This window comes from Bos javanicus, chromosome 10 (genome assembly GCF_032452875.1).
Source record: "Bos javanicus breed banteng chromosome 10, ARS-OSU_banteng_1.0, whole genome shotgun sequence".
In the NCBI taxonomy this organism is placed as follows: domain Eukaryota; kingdom Metazoa; phylum Chordata; class Mammalia; order Artiodactyla; family Bovidae; genus Bos; species Bos javanicus.
The window spans coordinates 60454735-60480748 of NC_083877.1; the positions used below are offsets into that span (position 1 = coordinate 60454735).

The following is a 26014-nucleotide window of genomic DNA, read 5'->3' on the forward strand; positions in this document are numbered from 1 at the left end:
TCTGGCCCAAAATGCACCCCAGACTATCCAGGCTATCTCCACTAAGCCAGATCAAGTCCTCTCCCAGAGTCTGTCTGCCAGAGAGTCAGTGCTTAGTCACTGCACATGTTTGTAGCCCTGCCCAGTGCCCACTTCAGATTGGGAAATGTGGCAAGCCGGCTACCAGTCTCTCTGTGCCCTGACTGTAAGCAAGTCAGCACACAGGCACTCCTCATAAGTAGAGTCTGGGCTTCTCCAGCCCCTCTGTCCCAGCTTATCCTCCCAGCAAACAAGGGGGCTCCCCAGGGTTTGCCCCGCGTGGACCTTTTCTCCTTTACAGATCCCTCCCACGGAGGCCAGTCCTGTCCTGATTCCTTTTTTCCCCATCCTACTTGGTTATGCAGAGACTCTTCTTGCAGCTTTGGTTGTATAGGAGATCTTCTGCCAGTTTCCAGATGATTTTCTGTGAAAAACGTTCCACATGGAGATGTATTTTTGATGTGTTTGTGGAGGATGGTGAGCTTCACGTCCTCCTACTCCACCATCTTGAGATTCCTCCTCTAGGCTTATATCTTTACGACAACTATACTCTAGACCCTAGATATGATTAAGGAGTTAAAATAAACTTGGCACGTATAATAAACAGGAGTGAACTTCTCTTTCAAATCTATTTCAGAGAATTTCTATCCTATTCAGGATAACATAGTCATCTAGACCCTCCCAAACTCTGTGCTTGGTAGGATGAAGTGTGGTCTGCTATCCACACTGCTTCCCAGCAACTCTGTGATGCTGCTAACAGGTTCTGTGACTGGCAGAGAGAAATTTATCACTCTAGCATTGCTGAAAAAGTAGTCTGGAGCATGCAGAAACCAAGTGTTCTTTTCCTTAATTCTAAGACCTTACTATTCAATCACTAATTATTCAATCATAATTGATTTAAGTTATTTCCTGAGTAGTTTAGAGCATCATAGGGAAGACATTAATTTTATACAAGTTTATGGTAAGAATCTTCCTTGTGAAGCCATTCGTGTTTTTCATTCTGGTTATCTCAATTGAGATACACTCCTCAGGAAATTACCTGTCTCAGGAACCATATCCATCAGACTTTTCCTAACATTCTTATACCAGATAATTAAGATTTAAGTGAGCATCAAAAACATCCTTGAAGGGAACTTAAATATGTTTTAAACAAGCAAATTGTATTCAGAGAAAGATGGAGGTGATACCGAAGGGTGGTTCAGGTAGAAGAGTGGGACCATGGAAATACAAACTCATTCCCTGTGTCTTAATTACAGCAGAGGTTTAAGAGCTCCTACTTTATCAATGAACCTAAGGTATTAACACAAGATGAGGGCTGCCCTCCTTTCAAGTCACTTTCTGATTGCCACTTCAGATGGGAAGCAAGTGTCTGCTTTGCCAGACACAAACATGGGTTAAGACCAGGGTTAGGGACACAGACACTGCTATAACAGGAACAGACAGTATAAGAGCCCCAGATTCATTAGCAGAACATTTTTATCTTCTGCTTATTACCTTTCTCCATGCAGTTAGCAGAGGCAGCCAACATATGCTGCCAGTCACTTTCAGAGTCTCTCAAAAGCCAAGAGATTTTGAGGTTTCAGTCTATATAGAAATGAAGAAATGTCCAGAGTTACAAAAATGTTAGTACAGTTTTAATATTTACATTTAACAAATCACTGCCTTTAAATCACACCAAAAAAAAATATGAACATAGTAATTATGGGATTTATGAAACTGTAAGTCCTTTGCACTATGGATGGTGTCGTCGAGATTGTGGATATAAATTTGCCATGGTCTGATGGATATTGACTTCTTTTGGTCCTTTCAGTGCAACCCCAGACATAATATTCATGTTTATACTTGAGATCTTTCATGCCTGGGAAGCCCAGGCAAGATGGCTCCCTGAGTCCTCCTTTGAAGGATATGTTTACCTCTGCCAAATTTTCCTAGTTGAAAATCTTTCCTTAACCATAGGCCTATCACACCACCTGCACCAACTTATCGTGATATTCTAAAGGAGGCAAAAAGACAATTTGCAAAGAACCGAAAGGAATTTAGAATGTAAGTTTACTTCACACTAATGATAAATATAAAATCATAGACACTTTTAAAACTGGAAGTGACCATAGAAATTATCTACAACTAAGCTCCTTATTTTACTGACAAGAAGAGTCATCTCTGAGCATCTTATAATAGTCTCGGAGATTCCTTTCAGGTAAGTGTCAATGTATGTTTTAACCATGGCAACCAGGCAGGTATCAGGGATTGAAAGAAGGAAGGAAGCTTTCCCATGGTCTGGGTGGGGGGATGTACTCCAACGTGGAGAAACCAGGGGAGAGTTCCAGAGAACAGAGATTGAGTATTATTCATTTACAAAGATAAGCCCTGGAGAACAGACAGGTTGTTTGCAGTAGAAGGAGTTCTTGGAGTAGGGGTGGTGTGGAGGAAAGGCAGGGGGTCTTTTCTGGAATGTTTTCTTGGGGAAACACTCTTAAGTTTTTTGTGCTTAACTAAAAATTATTACTCTTACCCAGTTATAGTATTCTTATGTGCCAGAAAGCATGAAATGGCTTAATGAGGATGTCCATCAGTTTTTATGAGAACTGGCAGGGTCCAGTTCTTCTGCCTGTGATATCAAGGTCACTGCCTAGCTGTCTTATTGCCCTTAAAGGGGAAAAAGGATGGGTATTCTACCCTTTCGGTACCAGATGCTGTTCAGGAAACACATCAAAGAGAGGGAAACCCAAGAATAGTCAGCCACGTCCTATTCCATCCAGCAGGCAGGACAGAAGTCTGAGCTGGTACCTGCCCTGGGGCCCCATTCCCCTCCCACCGACACACACGACACACACAGACACACGTACAGAACCCTCCAGTTCAGTGCAGTTCAGTCGCTCGGTCGTGTCCGACTCTGCGACCCCATGAACTGCAGCGCGCCAGGCCTCCCTGTCCATCACCAACTCCCGGGTTCCTATTTTCAGTGGGAAGAACAGGGACGGGTACCTTGTAAGACAGTCTGTGTGGAAGCAGCCAGGTGGAGTCCAGACCATGCTTAGGTGACATGGATGATGCCTTTGGTGCATGTTTATAAGGGGAGATGTGATGGGGAACTCCTCATACCAAAAGTCATGCATTGGGAGGGGATGCTGAAAAGTTTTGTAAGGAACTTTTACTGATATGTGGAAGGCAGCAAATTGTTGATTTATTCTTTCTCAATGAGAACTGCCTGCATTATTTTCAAAACTTAACTCCAAACTTTGATTTTATAGAGAAAACCACGTAATTAATGAAGAAATAAAACTCCTAAGACAGCGACAGGAAAAAGTTGACAAGGAGTTTCATAGGTTTGTTTCTTATTCAACTTGTAGTGTTTAAAAAATATTTTAATTGAATAACTGTGTTATGTAAACCACAATGGGTTTAATATGTAAAAATTCACTAACTGGAATATCTGCTGAAGTTTTCTACTCAATAGTTCATCTGGATTAGCACTATTTTATCCATATAATCACTTACTCTGCTAATTTAATTAATTGCTAAATATTATCATCATCTTCTTTTATTCCACCAGGCATAGGACTTAAGCTGAGGGCCTTTTAAAGATCCATAACCATGCCTTGCCCTACAGAAGATGTGAACTATAGAAAAATAACCTCTTTACTTGGTCTCAGGCTAGTTCTTTGCCCCCTTTCTGCCCCTGCTGCTTCCCCTATACATACAAACATTGTACCCCCTGAAACAAAGAAAGTTGGGCACATGTGTTTATTTCATAAATGAGGGTATAAAAAAGAAAACTATAAGGCATTGGGACTAACCCACTTCTTCTTCCAGTATATCCACATAAGCAAGGATAAATGTCCAATGAGTACAGCACTTCAAATAAACCACAATTTTCTTCCAGTCATACTGCCATACTTCTGACTGCTATTTTGCAACTTGTAAACCCAGTCTCCCAGTCACATGAGAAAATTCAGCTCATTATTTTAAAACCTTAGTTCACTTTTCACCAAAAATTTTATCATCCAGCTTTCACCTTTACAACACACAAATTATAAGATCTTATTTCCAGGTTCCCAAAAATCAGATCTATAGAGGATAGGATTTCTCACCACTCAGGATATGCAGAAGAATGTAGACCAATTTTCAGAGCAACTCACAAGAAGCACTCAAATATGTGTTATGCAATGGCACACTGCTGGAGAATGTGAAGGGGGAAATACTCAGATGGATATCTTACTCCAGTGAGCCTGTTAAATTTACAGGCAGAGTGTTCAAGTTTCCATCTGTAGTCTTCAAAAAAAGATACTCATGGAAAGGAAAGACAAAGATGGGAGATTAGGTAGTGGTGATGGTTGCAAAACTTTGCAAATATACTAAAACCCACTGAATTGTATACTTTAAAAGGATGGATTTTAGGGTATGAGATATATCAACAAAGCTGTTATTTAAAAATAAGAAGAGAGGGACTGTAAGTTAAAAGTGGGTTGACGATGGATTGATTTTTAACAAAGCAAGATGAACAAGTCTCAGAATGACTTGCAGTCAAAAAGACTCTAAGAGAGTATTACTGAAAAAAGGGCACCAGGGATATTTTGGAGTGTATTTAAATAGTGCTATGAAGAAGAGGCCCAAAACAACCATAAGAGCCAGAAGAAGAAAAGCAGGAAAGGAGAGCCCAAGAGGGTAATAAATGAGGAGAAAACCCAGGCTGAGAAGATAAAATTGGCAGAGATAAAGTAGAGAATGAGTGAGGGAGCATTTGTCAGTCAGAGAACACTAATGCAAGAGACCTCTAAGAAGTAGCCTTACTGCATGCTCTCAGGGAACCCTAGACTAAATGCTGAAGAAACGTAGAGCAGGCCTTATGAGGGGTTGGCTAATCCAAGCTTCATGCTTAAGCAAAGTGTGTTTGGAATTTTTAGAAAATTTTACTTCCTACAGATTTCACAGTATAATTTTTAAATGTTTCACTTGAAAATTGCCACTGAAATTAATATCCTTCTTCCCTTTTCATTTTTCTTTCTCTTACCTATGTTTTTCTTCCTAATGTCTATCCCTGGTCCCAAGTTCCTATCCTTACTTGCTTGGCCTGCCTCTGCTCCTGTCTTCATCCATAATCTCTGGAAAGGTTCCTGCTGCCTCTTCAATTCAGTTATTTAACTCTTTCATAAATATTTCTTGAATGGAGTAGTTGGTGGCCGAGATCATGATAGATTCCTGGATCCCCACCCTCAGTGAGCTTACGGTTTAGTAAGCACTCTCACCCTCCATCCTTTTACATCTTTCTCTCCCCTGCCAAGATCCTTCCCAGACCAGTTCCTCTTACTCTTCCCTCCCCAGTGGCTCATCCTGCAATCCCCACTGGAGCACAGTGAGTGGAGTCAGTGAAGGGAATACTGTACAGACCCTCTCACTGAAGAGGGTGTTTCACTGCTGGGATGCAGTGTCACACGGTGATTACAATGGAGGGCTCTAGTCTCACTGCTTGGGTACAAATCCTCTATTACTTGCTAGCTGAAGGACTGTGGACAGGTCACTTAACCTATCTAAGCCTCTTTCCTCATCTATAATACAGGATAATAGTAGAACTTACTTCCTAGGATTATTGTCAGAGTAATTGAATTAATATATGCAAAGTGGTAGATGCTAGCATATTAAACCCTGTAGATGCTGGCTCTTAGTTGGTGTCAGTATTAAAACAATTAGTTTGCTCACCAGTTGTCTTGTTTTCACGATTAGACTCCAAGCAAAGGCTACTAAGAAACCCTATGAAGTTAAGAGTGATTTTGAGAATTTCCTCCATCAACTGGTAAGTTGTTTGTTTGTTTTTTCTGAAAATAATTGAGAATTCTCTCTTTAGCTTCTCTTATGAAGACTGGAATATACTTAATAAGCAATATATCATTTTCATGTCCAGGTTACAGTAGCAGGATAGAATACATTCTTGTTATTTAATCATCCACATGTACATTTAGTATAATCTCTGTCTCATGATTTGTGACAAGCTCATGCTCACTCATCCCCATCTTCGCTTCTGACCAGAAGCATTTTATACAACTGAAAGCCTCCAAATGCAGTCAGAATTTTTATTTCCCAGTAATAATTCAACAAAAATATATTGGATTCCCATGTTAGATGAATGACCCTTGCCCTCAATTAACAGGAACATAAGAAATGCTGCTGCTGCTAAGTTGCTTCAGTCGTGTCCGACTCTGTGCGACCCCAAAGACGGCAGCCCACCAGGCTCCCCCGTCCCTGGGATTCTCCAGGCAAGAACACTGGAGTGGGCTGCCATTGCCTTCTCCAATGCATGAAAGTGAAAAGTGAAAGTGAAGTCGCTCAGTCGTGTCCAACTCTTAGCGACCCCATGGACTGCAGCCCACCAGGCTCCTCCGCCCATGGGATTTTCCAGGCAAGAGGACTGGAGTGGGGTGCCATTGCCTTCTCCGACATAAGAAATGATAAGGCTCTAAATAGGACTCAAGTATAAGAAGGAAAGAAAAGGCAGGCGTTTTCTTTGTTCCCTTCCCTTCTCTTCCTCCTCAACTTACAGGCAATCCTGTTAAAGCTAAAGGTCCTTCTTCCCTTCCAACAAGAAAGAACATGTAGGGAACAGTGTACAATAAATCTGAAGGTTGGACATTCTGAGATCAGGAATAAGAGAGAGCTTTTCATTTTCAGCGTGCCAGGCTTCCATGCAAAAATCTAGAGCAATCCTCATTGGCTATTGCTGTAATGTCAAAAACAGATCAAAGTCCAATGAAGCAGAAAGGTAACAAAGGAGTACGTGTGTGCTAAGTTGCTTCAGTCGTGTCCAACTCTTTGCAACCCTATGGACTGTAGCCCTCCAGGCTCCTCTGTTCATGGGATTCTCCAGGCAAGAATACTGGAGTGGGTTGCCGTGCCCTCCAAGGGCTCTTCCTGACCTCCAGATCCAACTGGAGTCTCTTGCATCTCCTGCAGTGTTGGGGTGTTATATATTAAACAAATAGAACAATTCTTCCACACACAAAAAATTATTCCTCCCATTATTTCATGATCTCTCTTGACTACTACTGCTAAATACACAGGTACAGAGAAATATTTATTTAGTATAAGAAAAGTATAAGTATAGAGCAAATGACCTCAGCTGGTTAACAGTAAATGGCTTGAATATTAGGGAAACTACATGAGCTGTGGAAAGCATAGCACACTGGAGAGTCTGTGCCTCAGCTAAACATGGCCGCTACTTCCTCACGTAGGTCACTGTGACTCTGCAGGAATGGAGACCAAAGTGTTATCAGATCTTTTACCATTTGCAATCCAGCTGCTGCTGCTGCTGCTGCTGCTGCCATGTCACTTCAGTCGTGTCTGACTCTGTGAGACCCCACAGACGGCAGCCCACCAGGCACCTCTGTCACTGGAATTCTCCAGGCAAGAACACTGGAGTGGGTTGCAATTTCCTTCTCCAATGCATGCATGCATGCTAAGTCACTTCAGTCATGTCCGACTCTGTGCAACCTTACGGACAACAGCCCACCAGGCTCCTCCATCCACAGGATTCTCCAGGCAAGAATACTAGAGTGGGCCAGATTCTTCAGTAAAATTCCTGTTTAGGACTCGAGTTTTTAAATACCCTGGAGGTCAAATTATATAAATCTGTAGATCAGACACAGCCTGTGGGCTGCTGGTTTGCAATACCTGGTCTACCTGCTGAACACGGAGCTCTTCAAAATCTGGTTCCAACCAATATCACTGATCTTATTCTCCATTACATCCATCCCAAGGCAAACCCTTCACTCCCACCAAGTCTTCTGAACATATGGTGTTTATCCATAATCATATACTTTGATCATCTGCATTGCCTATTCCCCAGCTTTCAAATTCTATTCATCCTTTAAGAAAGAAAAAAAGTCTTCCCTCCTGGCTTCCCTTCCCTTGGGCTTCCCTGGTGGCTCAGAGGGTAAAGAGTCTGCCAAGACCCAGGTTTGATCCCTGGGTCGAGAAGATCTCCTGGAGAAGGAAATGGCAACCCACTCCAGTATTCTTGCCTGGAGAATCCCCATGGACAGAGGAGCCTGGTGGGCTACAGTCCATGCAGACCTGAAGAGTTGGACACGACTGAGGGACTTCACTTTCTTTAGCCCTCTCCTTTCCACAAATGAGTTCAACATCTTTCATAATTTCTAGAATAACACTAGGAGATGGTTTCACTGGAAAAATATTTTTCTTCAAGCCAGACATCAAGATAAATACAGGAGTAGATTCAAGCTTAGAATGGCTATGTCTTCCAAAGCAGAATGTGCACAAGAAATGTTTACTTACCTATTTTATAAAGAAGGTTTCTCATGTGAAAAATTTAAATAGAATAGCAAAGCAAAAGCAAGTGCGTTTTTTTACAATAATTCGGGTATCTTCAAAGAATTATATATCAATCAACCACAGATCTTCTGTGGAAAAATGGAAAATTATTAAAGGATTATAATTTTAAATCAATTTTTTAAAATGCAAGCAAATTTGACTTAAGTTTTCTCAAGTATTTACCTTTCTGCTAAGAATAAAAATGTACCAAAATTTATTTTAGAATAATGGATTTCCTAGTGCTTGTATATGACTGCTGTTCTTTGAGAAATGTTACAACCAGTTTTGTCTCAGCTTCTCTGAAACTGAGATTCAAGAAGATGCCCAGTGTTTGAGCAAAACCAAGCTGAGAATAACAGAAAATTGTGATAAACTTATGGATAATTTATGTCAAATAACTGCTGTCCCTCAATTATCTGACTATGCCAGCAAAATGCTTTTTGGTCTAAATTGTGATATAATTCAGGGAGGCCTTCCTGTAGTCTCTCTGGGGGACAGCCACTCATTAACCATAACCATGAGGCCAAACTTTCTGCCCATTTTGATAAACAGGCATCTACCAACAAGCCTACCCAATCCCAGAGCCCACTCTCAGCCTTTTCATACCTCGCCTGCATGCCTCATACCTGCCCTACATTGGTTCACATATACAAACAAGCCTTGCTCGACGTACAGTGAAGGCTGCAAGGCGCAGATGGATTTTCCTAGAATAGTAAACCTGCATCCTGGACTCGAGTGGCATTAAAAAAAAGGAAGGATAGAGTGGGAATAAAGTAAATTCCATGAATAAATTGAATTATCTGAATTAATATTTGGATAATTATCTATTTCCATGTGCACAGAGATAAGAACTTGAAGTGTTTTGTTTTTTTTTTTAATCTAAAGTTTCTCTTTTATGATAGAGAAAGCTCAGGGCCAAAAGAATTGAAAGTAACTGTTTATATGATATCAAATGGTTAAAAAAATTAAATCAGCCTGGGATTTTCTTCCTGAATCCATTTTTTGAAAAAAATTTAAGTGATCTCCCTCAAGTTGATAACTGGGAGAATCTCACTTTCAAGTATACAATATCCAGAAAAATCTGTGAATCCTTAATAGTGTATTATTTTAATAGCGTTTTGAAGCTCTAACTGAGAGAGAATTTTTGGCATCACTGTCATCATCATCATCATCAACAGAAGACCCTGAGGAAGAAGAATGCCCGGAGAAACCAGAAGTAAACTGTATTTAAGAATGTATGTTTAATTCAGGTACAATCTGTGAGGTACCAGTATCGATGGTCTTTTACCACGTGCCTTTAAAAATCTTGAAATCAATAAATCTAAGTAAATTATCTTAAGAGATCTCTATCCAAGCATAATCTTTGCCCTTATCGGTAGAAAACATATTTCAGGTGGAAAAATCATCTTTATGAAGCATGGGGAGATTTCAACCATTTCTTTGGAAATATATCTTGATAATAGCAACCATTTCTTCATAATACAAAACAGAAGGAGGATTAATTTACTGTGGCATGAGAAGTCCTGCCAGTCCCTAAATGTTCTAAATAGTTTCTTGGAGATTTTTTACATTGTTTAGGCCTCAAGGAAAACCAAAGCTCCACCTCCAGGTTTGGTAGCAAACAAACTCTGCTTCTCCGGCGCTAAGCTTCGGTTGCTCCTCTGGTAATAGGCTTCGTGCACATTTGCCAGGAAGCTGGACAGCTTCTCAGCAGGTACTATTGAAACTGTGCAGCCTCCCCATCCTGCTCCAGTAAGTCGTGATCCTTGAGCCCCAAATTTCCTAAAACAATGAGAGAAAAAATTAGAACCTGCAAATGAAAATAAGAGTTGATTTTCCTGGTGCTTCAGAACACTCCAAGAACTAAGGAGAGATTATGTGGTGTGCTTTGTTTTGTGGGTTTTGTTTTTTTTTTTCAGTGTTGTCAAACATTTTAGGACATTACAAAATTTGTACTATTATCAGAAGGTGATTTGAAATTTAATTGTATCTAAAACTAGCCCCAAGTTTTGGCTCTTTAGTAAAAATTAGTAGTACTCCTGTTTCATGAAGGCTGGCAATAACCCCCTGTAGTCTTGATTCCATAAAGCCAGCATTTGAAGAGTTATATAACAAGTCTTCAGGTGATCAAGAAGAGGGAGTAAAAAGAAAACAGGTAGTACACATAATCAACAGTATGAATCAGAAGGTTGCTCCATAAGAGGGCAAATCAAAATTTAAAGTGCAAGTCTTATACATACAAGTGAGAGCTTCCTCTGGTGGCTATTTAAGCTGCATTCAGTCACCTAGAACAGATAGCCTAGATTTGTGCTAAATGAATTTCTCAACAAAGAATGTTACTAAACTCTAAGTTAGTTTACCTGCTAATCTCTAAAGGGAAATTATGCAGACCTTTCCACAAGAGGGTAGTGGTTCAGCAGGTCCATCCCCATCTTCCCTGTGCCTTCAGGAGCTGGTTCTGATGACTGGACGCAGAATTTCTCATCTGAACAAAATGTGTGGTTGAGATGGAAATGACTATATAAGCCTCCGTGCAGCAAGAGGCAATTTTAGTGGCCATCAACCAAGCACAGTTTCAAACCTAAGATTTATACCAAAGTGAAAGGCCCTACACAAGTACAAAGATCACTCATCTTTAAAGACGCAATTTATCCTGACAAGAACAGTTCACATGTGCTTCCAAATTCATCCTAATAAAATTTACTCCAAATTCATAGCAGATTAAGAATTTCATAATTAATTTAGCACAATTCTGTCCCCTTTTTCTATATAAATGAGCTACTTTATTTCCTGGAAAATATCAATAGAATATTACCCTTATTCTAGGACATGAGAATTATTGCACATCAGTAATTCATTTCCCCCTCAATGATTTTCTCAGTTGATTTCTTTTCATCATCTGTTATATTCATTAAAATATGTTTTTCATATGAAAGTAGATGTCTAGAGAAGAAAACAAAAATGCTTGCAAGCAAATAGATTATTCATCTCCTCCTGCCCCTCAAACATTCAGTTTATGGCCCAGTAGGTAAAAAGAGCCTAAACTGAAAAGTTTCACTTACCCTGAGATTCTAGTATTTATCTAGAGTTCCTAGGCTGGCAAGGGGCTAGTTTGCAATTTGGTGGAATAAAAAAAAAGCTGTCACACAGCCATATCAAACTATCTCTTCTTGTGGAAGATATTAAGAAAAACAGAGGTGTCACTGAAGTATCTCTGAAAGACACTAAATCTAAGCATCAAAGCCAGCATGGTATGGTTTAGAGAACAGTATGCCCTCTTATTTGATTTCCTAAGACCCCAACTATACCATTTTTCTGGACTCAAGTCAACCAAGTCTTTTATGGTCTTCAGTGAACTTCTAGGCATATTTTCTTACACTTTCTCATTTGAACAGTTTTTGAAAACTGTGGTCTCAAAATTGAATCTAAAGCAAACTGAAAGTGTTTCTAACTGGCTGCAAAACCCATAGGAATTGTGCCAGGGGGCCTATTTTCCTGACTCTCCTGCCAGTTTCCAGAGAGCAGACACTAGAAGTCTTTCTAGGTAAATCATTCACTTTTAAGTCTCCAGAGCTGCTGTATCACCACCCTGCCTGCTACAAATGAAAATGAACTAGATTGCATCAACCACATGGTTTGAAATCGTCAGGGCTCAAATTTTCCCTGTTGAGAACGGTAAGTGCTATTATAAAGAGCCCTCTACCCGAGTCAGTGGCACTTGTGATCACAAACCAGGTGCTGCCCCAACAGCTAGTCAGCAGCCTGCCCAGTTATACACACTCACAAAGGCAGCGAGATACTGCCTGCAGTGTGCCCTGCTGGTATGTGGCCATAGAAATTGTGTGAGACAGCCAGAGTTAGTAAACTAATAAGCTTTAAATCAAGAAAAAAGTTAGGTGAGCTAAGGGTGTTGAGTGAACTTTTCACAACTGCATTTTTTTCCTGGGAAACTAGTGAGACATTAAAAATACAGCTCCTGAGCTATGGCACATCAGAGAAGCAATACAAAGCCAAGGAAACCAAACCCCTAAAACCCCAAATATCACTTTGATGCTTGTGGTCAGTTGATTGGGACTAACAAGGAAGGTTTGGTCAAAACAACAGAAATATCCTCAGCCTTATAAGGCATGATCTACAAAACAAAGACTAGAGCAGATATAGATTATAAGGAATGTTCCCCTTTGACTCCTTTTATCACTAAAAAGTGTACTCCTATAATCAGCTTTCCAGACACCTAAGTATAGCCTGAATAAAATTTCCTACTTTTAAATGAACTGAGTTGACCATAAAGCACTGACTAAAGTAAGGCATGGATCAAAGGTGGCCTTGAGGGAGGAGGTGGGGAGAGATCCAGTAAGTCCCAACTTTGCCACAAACTGCAGAGGGAAAGCAAGGAATTGTGCCTTGTATTTTAATTCAATTTTATTTTAAGATATATATTGATATATTTTATAAATAGATATTAAGTTATTTCAGAAAATCTTGAATTTAGGGACAGGTTATTATCTAATTCCAGCCCAGCATAATTCCAGGCACTTGGGAGTTTCTAATAATTGTTAAAAACTTCAATTATGTGAAACAAAGTAAAATAATAAAGGAAAATGATACTTGCCCAATATAAAATAACTATCTTACAAAATGTAAATTGTAGGAAATGGCTAAATTTTAAATATATTGAGTAAAATAAAACAATTTGAAATAATTATATGTGTATTTTATATATATATATATATCATTCGTAATGTACTCTTTTTCTGGAAAGACTTCTAGCTTCTGCTCTAAGTATAAAATTTTCTGATTAGAATCTCAGGAAAACACAGCTTCTAGAACAATTTCTATGATTTTTATTAGAAACACTTTCAGATTGCTTTTGATTCAAGAAACCATAGACTTCAGTGTTCAAATGAGAAAGTATAAGAAAATATAACCACATATCCATTTTATAAATTTAAGCCACAAAGCTCATAGAAGACCAGGCAGTTTATCCTGCAAATGGCACACATATTGGGGGAGCGGAGTGCAGGAGCAGGGAGACAATAAATGGAGGACAGAAACCCAAAGAGAAGTGTGCCCCTAAGGCAGCTGAATGGCTCTCTTCCTTTTTCTTGACAGTGTTCAGATTAGCCCATAAGATCATGAGGAAAAGAGCACACACAGGTAGATTTACACTTCATTCTTCCCTACTCCCACCTGCTTAGGAAAATGGCTGCAAGAAGCTAAGCCACACAGCCAGCCATGGAATAAAGTTGTGGGAAGACTTCTGAGGACGCCCGCAAATGAACTTTTTAACCTTTGTTGGTCTTTTAAAACTTGTCATTTATCTTCCTTAGTAGCTTGGGCAATAACACTTCAGTGAGTCCTCTCTAATTTCAACAAGTATCAAAATGGAAATAAAAAATTAACTATTTTTTAAGTATTATATAACCATTCTTTATTCTATATAATAATGAGCTGTCTCATATATAACTGACTTGGTTACAAAATTTATTTGTGTTCCTCAAGAAATCCCATTTTCTTAAAATTTACATTTAGTTCATTTACAAGAATCATTTTATAATTGGGCAAGCTTCATCTATTTTCTTCATTATTTCATATAATTGAGGTTTTCTAATTTAATTAAAAAAATAAGCAGTCTAACTGAATAATTTCCTTCTCCCTCTCTGGCCCTTTCTTTGGATTTTAAACTGATTTTCTCTTGAAGAGCAGTAAAAGGCTCAGCTGAAACAAATTCAAGCATCTGTGATCTCTTCTATCCTTTTCCCCCACTTCTCTCCACTTGAGTCATTAAGCTATCCTATGGACGAGCTACCAGGAGACACCTAGCTCAGATCACATTAAGATTTGTAGATAGTGCCAAGTATTCTACATATCACATCCTTCATTCACTCAGTCAGTTGTCTTTTCAAGCCAAATAGTTTCCAAGCAGGCCTTCAGAAAAACTAACAGAAATTTAAGTCCCACAAGTGGACCAGGGAAGGTGATCTAAAGAGAGCCTTTGGCAGTGCTCCTCCTCAACTTCAGCTTCCCTCTTCCCTCTTCTGATGACCACAAGGCAACCAACCTTCTCAGGCTGCCCAGTCTTAGTCACAAATTGCCCGTTGGTGTTAACTTTTTTTAAGGAGACAGGGAATTATGGAGGTGGTGGTGGTTCTTATACAAAACAGTACCCTACCAGATGATGACTTTATGGGACCAGTGGCCCACACCAGGCCTTGCCAGGTCCTTCCCAGCACATCCCACACTTGCTTGCCCACCAAGATAGTCGTAAAGCTGCAGAAGGAACCAGGGCTTAAGAGTGTTGCCATTTTAATTCGGACCTTTTTCATTTACCATTTACTACTCTCCTATTGTCTTTTTCTCCTGTTTTAACCATTCTGTTTTTACCACTATCTTGCATTCTTCTGCATACCTCCCTTTTCGCCTCATACATCCACATAAAGCAAAGTGCCAGAGCTTTTGAAAATGGAGTTTAGACTACAGTTTCCTGTGGGACACAAATAGCCCTATGAAAAGTATGTGCTGACTTAGGAAGTCATGGCATTAATGACTACATCTACTTAATTCTCCCAGAGTATCCTCCTCTGAGGTTGCTCTGCTACTCAAGACCTTTAGTAACTAGCAATCAACTGGCATATTTGGAGAATATCACCTGCTGCCCACAGTTACAGCAAAGAGAAAATTAATTATTTAAGAAGCTAAGAGGCCAGACAACTATTCTAGCCAATATTTCCAACATGCCAAAAGATAATCTTTCAATATGGGAAACTCAGTCCAAACAGTCCATATAGAATAAGAAAGTAATTTTGATACTTAGCAATTCCAAACAAAACAACCATAAAAAAGGGAGTGAGCTCCTTACACCAGACCCAACTGAAAATGAGTACAGCAGATGAAAATGGTCTAGACAGAGACAGTTTAGCTGCCATTAAGAAAAGGAGTGCTGCTGCTGCTGCTAAGTTGCTTCAGTCGTGCCCGACTCTGTGCGACCCCATAGACGGCAGCCCGCCAGGCTCCCCAGTCCCTGGGATTCTCCAGGCAAGAACACTGGGGTGGGTTGCCCTTGCCTTCTCCAATGCATGAAAGTGAAAAGTGAAAGTGAAGTCACTCAGTCATGTCCGACTCTTAGCGACCCTGTGGACTGCAGCCTACCAGGCTCCTCCGCCCATGGGATTATCCAGGCAAGAGGACTGGAGTGGGGTGCCATTGCCTTCTCCGAAGAAGAGTTTCCAAAAGCAAATAAATGAAAAAGCAAAAGGCATGTTCTTCTGAACCCTTTTAAAACACAGCCACTAAATCTTCTACTAGAAGCACATTTTCAAAATATATAGAGAGATCTATAGACTGCTAGAACAGAAAAACGTATTGGAGATCATAAAGCAAGGTGACAGTTCAAAGTCGCAAAGCTCAGAATGAAACAAGGCAGAGCTAGAACACATCCTTCCTAAATTCCAGCCCAGTTTTCATCCTTCTCCACACATTGCCCTTCCCTGCTCAACATGGCTTTGCTCCATGTTCAAATACCGCAACCTATAGAAAACCAGAGCCTCCATCATTAAAACTTTAATAAAAGAAAATAGGTTAAAGTCCCTCATTCAAATACATCTCAGCCTCCCTGGTGGCTCAGATGGTAGAGAATCTGCCTCCAATGTGGGAGACCCAGGTTCAATCCCTGGGTTGGGAAGATCCCCTGGAGAAGGGAATGACAATGCACTCCAGTATTCTTGCCTAGAAAATCCCATGGACAGAGGATCCTGGAGGGTGGGCTACAGTCCATGGGGTCACAAAGAGTCAGACATGACTGACTGACTAACACTTTCACTTTCAGTATAACCCAAGGAGAGAGAAACAGGTGTGGCAAAAAAAAAGAAAAAAAACACCTGGATGGGGAGCTAGGCTTTCCCAATGACTGATTATGTTACCTTGTTCCAATCTCTTACCCTCTTAGAACTCTCGTGGATCTCTAAGGCCTCTTCCTGCTTTCATATCTTATGGAACTAGATCATTCTGACCCAGAAATGTGAAGCCTGGTCCCCCAAAATATGGCTTTCACAGAAACAAGGACATTTTCTCTGGTCAAAAACCCAGAAGTCATCTTGATTCCTCACTTTCACCCATACAGCAATCTTCTTGACTCTTCCTTCAAGGCACATCTGGCATAAAATCAATTCACACTTCCATTGCCACCTTTTCCTACTCAGAGTCCTTCCAATGGCAAACAAGGTTCAGGGGTATGACTCCCCATGGCCTCTCCTGCTTCATCACCTGCAGCCCTCTCCTCCGATACTGCCCTCCGTGTGTACTGTTCCTCCTGGACTGTTCCTCACATGTGAAGCCACTGTTCTCATTTCTTCACTTCCTTCAGGTCTTTTCCCAACTGTCTCTTCAGAGAGACCTTCTTCAGCCAGTCAATATAAAGACTATCCACCCACCCCTAGGACTCTCCAGCCTTTCTATTTTTTTCATAACACTTATCAGTTCCACTCTATTTTTAGTTGTCATTTCCCTCTTTACCCATGTGAATGTATGCTGCATAAAGACAAGAGCTGGTTGACCATGCCAGAACAAGAAAGTCCCATTTGAGAATTCCAGGAGGCTGGCAAATACCCCTCCATTGCTGTTTCAGATGGGATCCGAGCTATCCTACTACCTTCTTAGCAAAGATGCTTCTGCTAAATTTCTGCAGAAATCATTCCACTTCCTGTTACTTCCAGAACTGAACAATATCTGCCCTTGATAGTTTCAGAAGAGAGTCCTTTCAATGAAACAAGCTCTGAAAGCCTTTTTGGCAGATAGTGAGGAAACACTGGCAGAGTGAATTTCAGCAAGGTTGTGTTCAAGTCTCTCAACAAGTTGGGTTACACATGCCATTTACAATCACTGGAGCTACTTGGTTTAAACTTTTCAGACTGGGTGTGTGGCAATGAGTGAGGCAAGCCGCAGGCGCCAAGTGGTTAATTATATTTTCATTGCTAATTGCAGGCAGTTCTCTGTGATTTTCTCACAATGGAAAGAACATCAATCCATTTGAGAGTTCTCCCAATTTCCCTTTCTATCCTCCAAGGTCAATGAGTTCCCTTCTGGGTAAAGGAACCATTCTACTCTATTATCCCCATTCTCCAGCAATTATAAGGATGTTGTTCTCAGGCTTTATGAAAGAGTTTCCCTCTTTACATTTGTGTGTCAACTGTCCATTCATAAACTGGGCTTTCTTCAATCCTTTTCCCCAAACTGTCTAATCTAAACCTGGAAAACAGGAAATGCTGCCTCTGAATAATTCCTACAGCATCCTCTCCCTGATACACTTCTGTTAGGCTTGAGGTCCTCTTTCCTTTCTTTCTTCTCTTTTGAATAAAACTGTTAAACTTAGGACACCAAACAGGAGATGCTGGTGGAGCTGCAGTGTAGTGGGAACCATTGCTTAAAATACCATGAGAAAGTAACACAGGGTCTGTGTCTGAGAAAATCTCCCTGAAACATCATCCAAAGATGGAAAAGTCTTTTTTTATGATGTTGTGAAGAACTGACTCCAAACCTGCTGCTGCTGCGTCGCTTCAGTCGTGTCCGACTCTGGGCGACCCCAGAGATGGCAGCCCACCAGGCTCCCGTCCCTGGGATTCTCCAGGCAAGAACACTCGAGTGGGTTGCCATTGCCTTCTCCAATGCATGAAAGTGAAAGTGAAAGGGAAGTCGCTCAGTCGTGTCCGACTCTAGCGACCCCATGGACTGCAGCCCACCGGGCTCCTTCGTCCATGGGATTTTCCAGGCAAGAGTACTGGAGTGGGGTGCCATTGCCTTCTCCGGACTCCAAACCTGGAACCTCATAAAGCCATGGAGTTGAGTCTCCAATCTTTTATCTTATACATCTTCAGGAAGGAACAAGTCTAGCTGTGTGTCACAGACAAACCCTCTGATACAAAGTGGGAAGGATCTTCTTCACTGAGAAGAAAAAAAATGCTGCTTTTTTCCATTAAACAGTTTCCCTGTTAGCATCCCACCACACTGCTCTTTCAGCCTCACCGACAGATGTCCACCAGCTGGTCCAGCTCAGGGCAGCTACACTCGTACATATCCCGGCAGCTCCTGTGGCTCTGGTTCATTAGCTCCCCCAGCAGCTGGACCACGTTGTCAGGTGCTTCTTCACATATCTTCTTAAACTGGAGCACTCTCGCAGCCTCACTGTACACGTGCTTTGCCCGCTGGTAGAGTTTGAAGGTGAGAACTTAGGAAGGAAGATTATGGTGGACAGAGTTAGAAATAGTTACTGGCCAGGAAAAAAAAAAATTCAAAAGAAAAAAAGAGTTACTGGACAATTCAGTAAAAGAAAAATACAGTTATTGAGAACTTCCATTTCTGTCTTTATTATTAATACCTTAGATTTTAAATAGGTCTTTCTGAAAGATTTCCTTATAGTCTAAATTACTCTCTTTTCAAGCCAATTTTACTTTAAGGTCACACATGTAGAAAGTGGCAGAGCAAAACAAGTCATGACGTTTTACCCCATAGCCACATTCTTTCCACTGTGATCCACCAGAAAGAACCCCTGAAAATGCTTATACTAGAACTTTTATTTATAAAAATGTTTCTTAGAGATAAGCACAATTACTTCTGTATGTGTGTGTGTAAAAAACACATGTATATACTGTAGCATTATTTATCACAGCAGAAACTAAGAATGAATCCACATTGCTAACAACAGAAAATACTTTTAAAATCATGCTGCATCTATTAAAAATATTATGCTATACTATTGCTACTAAAGCATTCTATTACTCCATGGGAAATTGTTCATTATTAAGTGAACACATAAAATATGAAACTGTACATTTTAATTTTAAAAATTATAAGAAAGCACCAAAATATTAACAGTCATCATCTCTGTGGTGCATTGTGGGTGGCTTTTCTTTGTCCTTGACATATTTCTGTGCCTTCCAGATTATCTGGAATGACTCTTACTTCAGTTATAGAAACAAGCCCTACTGCATTGACTGTGTCTATAGTACTCATATGTTCCCTTGAATAACAACCAAAACCTTCTTACCATTTTCACTCATGCTGAACAGTGGCTGAGTGAGTGTGGTGCCTCTGGGCAAAACTTGAAAAATACACAGAGGCTAATCTGCCTGTCCTGCTAGGAAGAGCCTGGGCTCTCCAAAGGTCTGTCATATCTTCTCAGCCATGTGACAACTCACTGTACTCAAGTTGCTATTTCAATAGAGCTCATTTCTCCATCTTCAAAATGAAGTTGAAAATTATTTCTCAGGATCCTTCCAACTCTAACATTTTAGATTCTGTGAAGAACTCCCTCCAAGCATTCCCCTCATATTGTTATATTTTGAGAAGAAGATGATAATTGTTCTACTTTCTGCCCTTATCTACTCTGCTGTCTGCCCCAGGAGGCTGACTTGGATGGACTACACCAGTGGGCTCCCTTGCCTTTAGATTAGAAAAAGGGAGAAGATCAACGAGAGATGGGAGGGAAGAGAGTGAAGTTGTAGGATCTCTCCCTGGCTCCCTCCTTGCAGAGCTACCTGAAACTGGCCCTGTCCCCCCAACTGAAGGACACTGAACATAGTTTCAAGGCAGCCTTTTCTACATGATTCTCTCTTCCAGGGTCTGCCTCCAGGTTCCTCTCCCCTAGAATATTACTGCTTTTTCAGTAGTGCTTTTATAATTTTATATTAAAAAATACCAAATGCATGACAACATACTTAACAACCAACAAATTATGTTAAAGTTTTAGGTTACATTTTTCCCCTCCACAGTACCACCCTCATAACTCATATACTTATCATATACTTCCCATAGTAATTGTCTCCACAAAGTTTGCCAACTCCTGAAGACAGAAACCAGGTCTTCCGGTTCCAAGCATTTGATAGTCTGCAACCTGGTACTCCCTAGAACCTTCACCAGTGCCTTACGTGACAAGTGCACATGCGTGTTCACTGTTGAACATTCAGAAAGATGACTTAACTCCAGTTCAAAACCAAGATACCTCCATTTAGACACTGTTATTTAAAAAAAAAAGTGCAGTGCCAGCACTCACAGCTTACTAAGAATGTACAAGTTGAGGAAAGGGGACAGCCAGATTCCCTCTGGTATTGAATCTATAACTACTGATACTACATAGGATGAAAAATAAGTCAAAAAATGAACTTACAGGTTAAGTGTAGGTGGGGATAAAAATACAACAACATGCTTTGCTCCATCAGTAGCCAGGTCATGTGACTCAGTGCACACTGCAGTGTGAATTTGTTATTTCTATCAATAGGTTCAATGGAAATGGGAATATTACATATTATTGAGAATTGTTATATATTAAAATATATTATTTTAGGGTCTAGGTATCAAAATATCTTAAGGTAAGAAAGTCTTAACAATACCCAATACTGGCACATAGCATCTGCAACAAAGTTGTCTGAAGAAAAAGCACCAGTAGATTTAACAAGAACTCCTTCAAAATCCCTGAATAGAGAAAGGCAAAGATGGGCCATTGATAGGCATGTATCTACATTAGACAGTACCAATAAGTTTATACATGTTAATAGAATCCATGTATATAAAGAAAGCTGAGTGCCAAAGAATTGATGCTTTTGAACTTTGGTGTTGGAGAAGACTTGAGAGTCCCTTGGACTGCAAGGAGGTCCAATCAGTCTATCCTAAAGGAGATCAGTCCTGAGTGTTCATCGGACCGACTGAGGTTGAAGCTCAAACTCCAATACTTTGGCCATGTGGTTCAAAGAGCTAACTCATTTGAAAAGACCCTGATGCTGGGAAAGATTGAGGGCAGGAGGAGAAGGGGACGACAGAGGATGAGATGGTTGGATGACATCACCGACTCAATGGACATGGGTTTGGGTGGACTCCGGGAGTTGGTGATGGACAGGGAGGCCTGGCATGCTGTGGTCCATGGGGTCGCAAAGAGTCAGACACGACTGAGCGACTGAACTGAACTGAACTGAATATAATCCAGATTATAGAATACACGTTTTGAAAGGGAGGAAAATGACTATGGTAACTATAGTTTAAAAATATTCTTTTTAAAAGTTGACATTGAAACAAAATGTTTAAAATTCTAGCTTTAGGATTCCATATGTTTCAGTTTTATTTGTGAACTATTTCACCTCCCTCATGGGCCAAGTTGCAAAATGAGAGCACGGGGGTAGGGTGGAGGGCATACATAAGAAGAGAATATTGGTTCATTTTTACTGTAATGTCTCATTTCCAAAAAAGCATCTAGTTTCCAGGTCCACTGACATTTATGGCTGCATCACAAAAGGCACAATAAAGCAACATCTACTAACATTGTAAAATAGTGCTATTTAGCTGACAAATTGCTCTATGTCACAATTTGCAAAGAATTTTTTAAACTTCAAGTTATATACAGGACAACAAAGGAAATACAATAGCATGTTCCATACGCCCATCACCTAGACTGAACAATAATTTTTTGCAATATTTTCAATATTTTGCTAGTGTTTTAAAATAAATTATACATGTGACATTTCCTTCCTATATATTTCAGAGTGCAACTCTATAAAATAAGGATATTTTCTTATGAAACCTCTGTATCATTATCACATCTAACAAAATTACCAATGATTCCTTAACACCATTTCATATTCAATCCATATTTAAATTTTCCCAGTTGTTTCAATTTCAATTTACAGCAGGATCCAAGCAAAGTCCACACATTATATTCAGTCTTATCTCTAATAAGTCTCTTTTAGTCAAGAATTTACAGTGATTTTTGATACTCTGGAATGTCAATGTCATATATATATATATATATATATAATACAAATATATCCTGTAATAAAATTCAATACCAACAACAACAAACAGTCCATTAGCAAGAGCATGCTTTGGTTTTCCTTTAGGACTACATAGTTCTTTAAGATTAAAGATATTTTTCCTTTAGGATTAAATATTCTCAAGTAGAAACTATCTAGAGAGAGGTGGGTTTTTTTTTTATATTAAACCTCAGGACTGGTGTTCTGATTTGTGATAAGAAACATTCAGAAGGTACTGAGCAGATTACTAGAACCTCCCTGTGTCTACTCTGTTTTGTCGAGTGTTTCATAGCAAGGCTTCAGGACAGGAATGTCTAATGAGGACTCTCGCTGGGCGTTCTGAAGGTGCATGAGAGACTGCCATGGCTCACACTCCCTGAACAGTAGTAACTTAGACAACAAAGGAAAGGGCAGAAAGGGCATCTGTTTTTAATTGTGATACAAACATCTTGCCAAAGGCTACAACAGATTTGGAGACCACCCTTTGGGAGGGAAAGCAGTTCTGCATTGGCTGGACATCACAAATGCTCTCTGGATCCAGGGTTGTGGCTTGTTATAGGCTGGCAATTCAGCAGGTCTCTGTTGTGTAGATACCAGAAAATCCAAGAAAATCTGAAACTCTGTGGACAAAGCTTTCTTCCTTGTCCAGTTAACTTTTAAAATGGATGCTTCATCTCTCTTATAATCCTTGAGGGCAATTATTAAAGGATGAAGGAATTGTTTCTTACTGCATGAATGCTCACTGCTATATGACTACTTCCAACACAAATACAGTTTAAGAATATAATACCAGGTGCCATTTTCCTGAAACATTGCCAGTGTCCTATCCTATCCATGGGAAATCTGAAGCTTCAAAGTAGGATATGTCATGTGAATTCTAAAACAATCACTTTCTCCTCTGTGAATCTTTGTTAATTACTGAATCTGATCCTGAAATCATGGCAGAGATTCTTAGATCTAAATGATCACAACCATATACATTTAAACAGCAATAATTGTACAATAAGTTCACTTGAATAATTTAGTTGCTAGTTCTAAAATTTCCTTTCCTGATGACTTCCCTGCTGAGCCTCCAGCTCACCACACAGGCTCCTGCCTTGGACCCACTGCATCAGCTGTTCTGTTGCCCTGGAATGTTCTTCCCCTGATCTTGATATGGCTAGCCCCTCACAGTCATTCAAGTCTCAGATGTCACAGCATCAGGAAGACCTTCTCCCATCTCCAACCCAGAATAATCACACCTACACAAACATACACACACATATTCTTTCCATCCTATTTTTGTCTCCCAAAACTACTTTATTTATTCTCACAAACACTGTCCAATTTTCTTATGCTTATTTGTTCAGTGGCCTGTGCTTATCTCTCAACACTGGAAGTTCAGCTTCAGAAGAGCAAGTTCAGTTCAGTCCGACTCTTTGCGACCCCATGGACTTCAGTATGCCAGGCTTTGCTGTCCATCACCAACTCCTGGAACTTGCTCAAACTCATGTCCATCGAGTCGGTGATGCCATCCAACCATCTCCTCCCCTGTCGTCCCCTTCTCTTCCTGTCTTCAATCTTTCCCAGCATCAGGATCTTTTCAAATGAATCAGTTCTTCACAACAGGTGACCAAAGTATTGGAACTTCAGCTTCAGCATCAGTCCTTCCAATGAATATTCAGGACTGATTTCTTTTAGGATGGACTAGTTTGATCTCCTTGCTGTCCAAGGGACTCAAGAGTCTTCTCCAAAACCACAGTTCGAAAGCATCAATTCTTTGGCACTCAGCTTTCTTCACAGTCCAACTCTCACATCCATACATGACTACTGGAAAAACCATAGCTTTGACTAGATGGACTTTTGTTGGCAAAGTAATGTCTCTGCTTTTTAATATGCCACCTAGGTTTCTCTTAGCTTTTCTTCCAAGGAGCAAGCGTATTTCTTCCAAGAACCCTATGCTACAAATGACAGGAAAGACATGTGAAATAGAAGCCCCTACTATGAGAGACTTATGACTCAGTTAAATAAGACAGACTATGAGACCACTGGACAATGACCAAGTGCAGCAGATATTCAAGAGCAGGAAATACTAGAGGTGGACCAAGAAGATAGGGTTTGTGGGAAAAAGAGCCATAGTGGGAAATGCCAGAGCCACAGAGCTTCCTTGCTGTGAGGACAGGATGGCCAAAGGCCCAAGCTGGGAACAGGCAGAGTATGTTTATGGGCTGGAGGGGGCAAACTGATCAGACCCCAGGCCAGTTTCTTGAGGAGGCTGTCCTCACACCTGAGGCTTTAACATCCTCTGCTACATATATTACACAAAGGTTGCACACTCACAACCATGGTCAGTAACCAACCACAGTGATGCTTTCTTGACCCAAATACTTTTTAAACTGAGAAGTTTTAAGAATCTAGATTTTCTGTTTTCCCTTGAAAAAAATGAAAGGCCTGGCAGTGGTGAACCTACCTTCTTGCAAAACTGTTGGCTGGAGCTGAGGAGCAGCCAGCCTGTTTAGGCGGGGCATGCACAGTATCTCCATGTACTTCCCACCATTCCCAATTATCTTACGCCTGGACTGACTCACTAGTTCACATGTCTGCCTGGTCTCTGTAGGCATCTGTGTGTGGGACTCACTTTCCATAAAACTCTCTATTACAGGAATTCTTGGCTAGAGACAGAAGAGTGGACAAACCAAGTGAGTCATCATGCCATAACAAACCACTGTTACTAATGAAGGTCCCTCCCTTAGGTGCATTGATAGTTCCATATGGAAGAGGTCCATCATCTTGTAAATTCTACTGTTTGGTCTTATTTCTGCTCCACAGACATTTGTAAACACAAGACAGCCCTTGAGAGATCTGAAGAAAACTCTCATATCTTATGTTTTTTACACATGGATAACGATTCACTTTATGCCAGGTTTATTAATTATACCAAGGGAACAACAATGAATAATATAAGCTCTTTACTCTCAAAAAGTAATAGTCTTAACAAAAGACAACAGGTGTTGGTGATGATGTGGAGAAATGAACCCTTGCACACTGTTGGTGGGAATGCAAAATGGTGCAACCTCTATGAAAAACAGCACAGAATCCTCAAAAAATTAAAAATAGGACTATCCTATGATCCAGCAATCTCACTTCTGGGTATATCTCCTAAAGAACTAAAATCAGGATCTCAAAGAATTATTAGCACATCCATGTTCATTGCAGCTCTATTCATAATATCTATGCTGTAGAAGCAAACTAAATGTTCATCAATGGATGAATGGATTGAAAAATGATTTATACATAATAGAATATTCAGTTCAGTTCAGTCACTCAGTCATCTCCGACTCTTTGCAACCCCATGAACCACAGCACACCAGGCCTCCCTGTCCATCACCAACTGCCGGAGTCTACCTAAACCCATGTCCATTGAGTTGGTGATGCCATCCAGCCATCTCATCCTCTGTCATCCCCTTCTCCCTCTGCCCCCAATCCCTCCCAGCATCAGAGTTTTTTCCAATGAGTCAACTCTTCGCATGAGGTGGCCAAAGTACTGGAGTTTCAGTTTTAGCATCATTCCTTCCAAAGAACACCCAGGACTGATCTCCTTTAGAATGGACTGGTTGGATTTCCTTGCAGTCCAAGGGACTCTCAAGAGTCCTCTCCAACACCACAGCATTCAAAAGCATCAATTCTTCGGTGCTCAGCTTTTTTCACAGTCCAACTCTCACATCCATACATGACTACTGGAAAAACCATAGCCTTGACTAGACGGACCTTTGTTGGCAAAGTAATGTCTCTGCTTTTGAATACGCTATCTAGGTCTATTATTCAACCTTAAAATTGGAAGAAACTCTACAATATGCAACAATATGGATGGACCTCTTAAGGAAATTATGCCAAGTGAAATAAGC

The 26014-nt window shown here is 40.4% G+C and overlaps 2 protein-coding genes across 9 annotated transcripts in view; one reads left to right on the forward strand and one right to left on the reverse strand.

The window, feature by feature from the left end:
• FAM227B (family with sequence similarity 227 member B) overlaps nucleotides 1-9683 on the forward strand; it is a 212893-nt gene extending 203210 nt beyond the window's left edge. For 3 of the 4 annotated variants that reach the window (XM_061428808.1, XM_061428811.1, XM_061428809.1), the window contains 4 exons: nucleotides 1989-2061; nucleotides 3270-3344; nucleotides 5740-5809; nucleotides 9455-9683. In XM_061428808.1, the coding sequence (XP_061284792.1) occupies nucleotides 1989-2061; nucleotides 3270-3344; nucleotides 5740-5809; nucleotides 9455-9571 (335 nt within the window). In that variant the 3' untranslated portion in view covers nucleotides 9572-9683. Of the gene's footprint in view, nucleotides 1-1988; nucleotides 2062-3269; nucleotides 3345-5739; nucleotides 6018-9454 lie in introns of those variants that run through there. The other variant, XM_061428810.1, reaches the window with a different exon arrangement.
• GALK2 (galactokinase 2) overlaps nucleotides 9563-26014 on the reverse strand; it is a 155164-nt gene continuing 138712 nt past the window's right edge. For all 5 annotated transcript variants that reach the window (XM_061428814.1, XM_061428813.1, XM_061428812.1 and 2 more), the window contains 2 exons: nucleotides 18358-18559; nucleotides 9563-10122 (listed from right to left, as the gene is read on the reverse strand). In XM_061428814.1, the coding sequence (XP_061284798.1) occupies nucleotides 9915-10122; nucleotides 18358-18559 (410 nt within the window). In that variant the 3' untranslated portion in view covers nucleotides 9563-9914. The remainder of the gene's footprint in view (nucleotides 10123-18357; nucleotides 18560-26014) is intronic.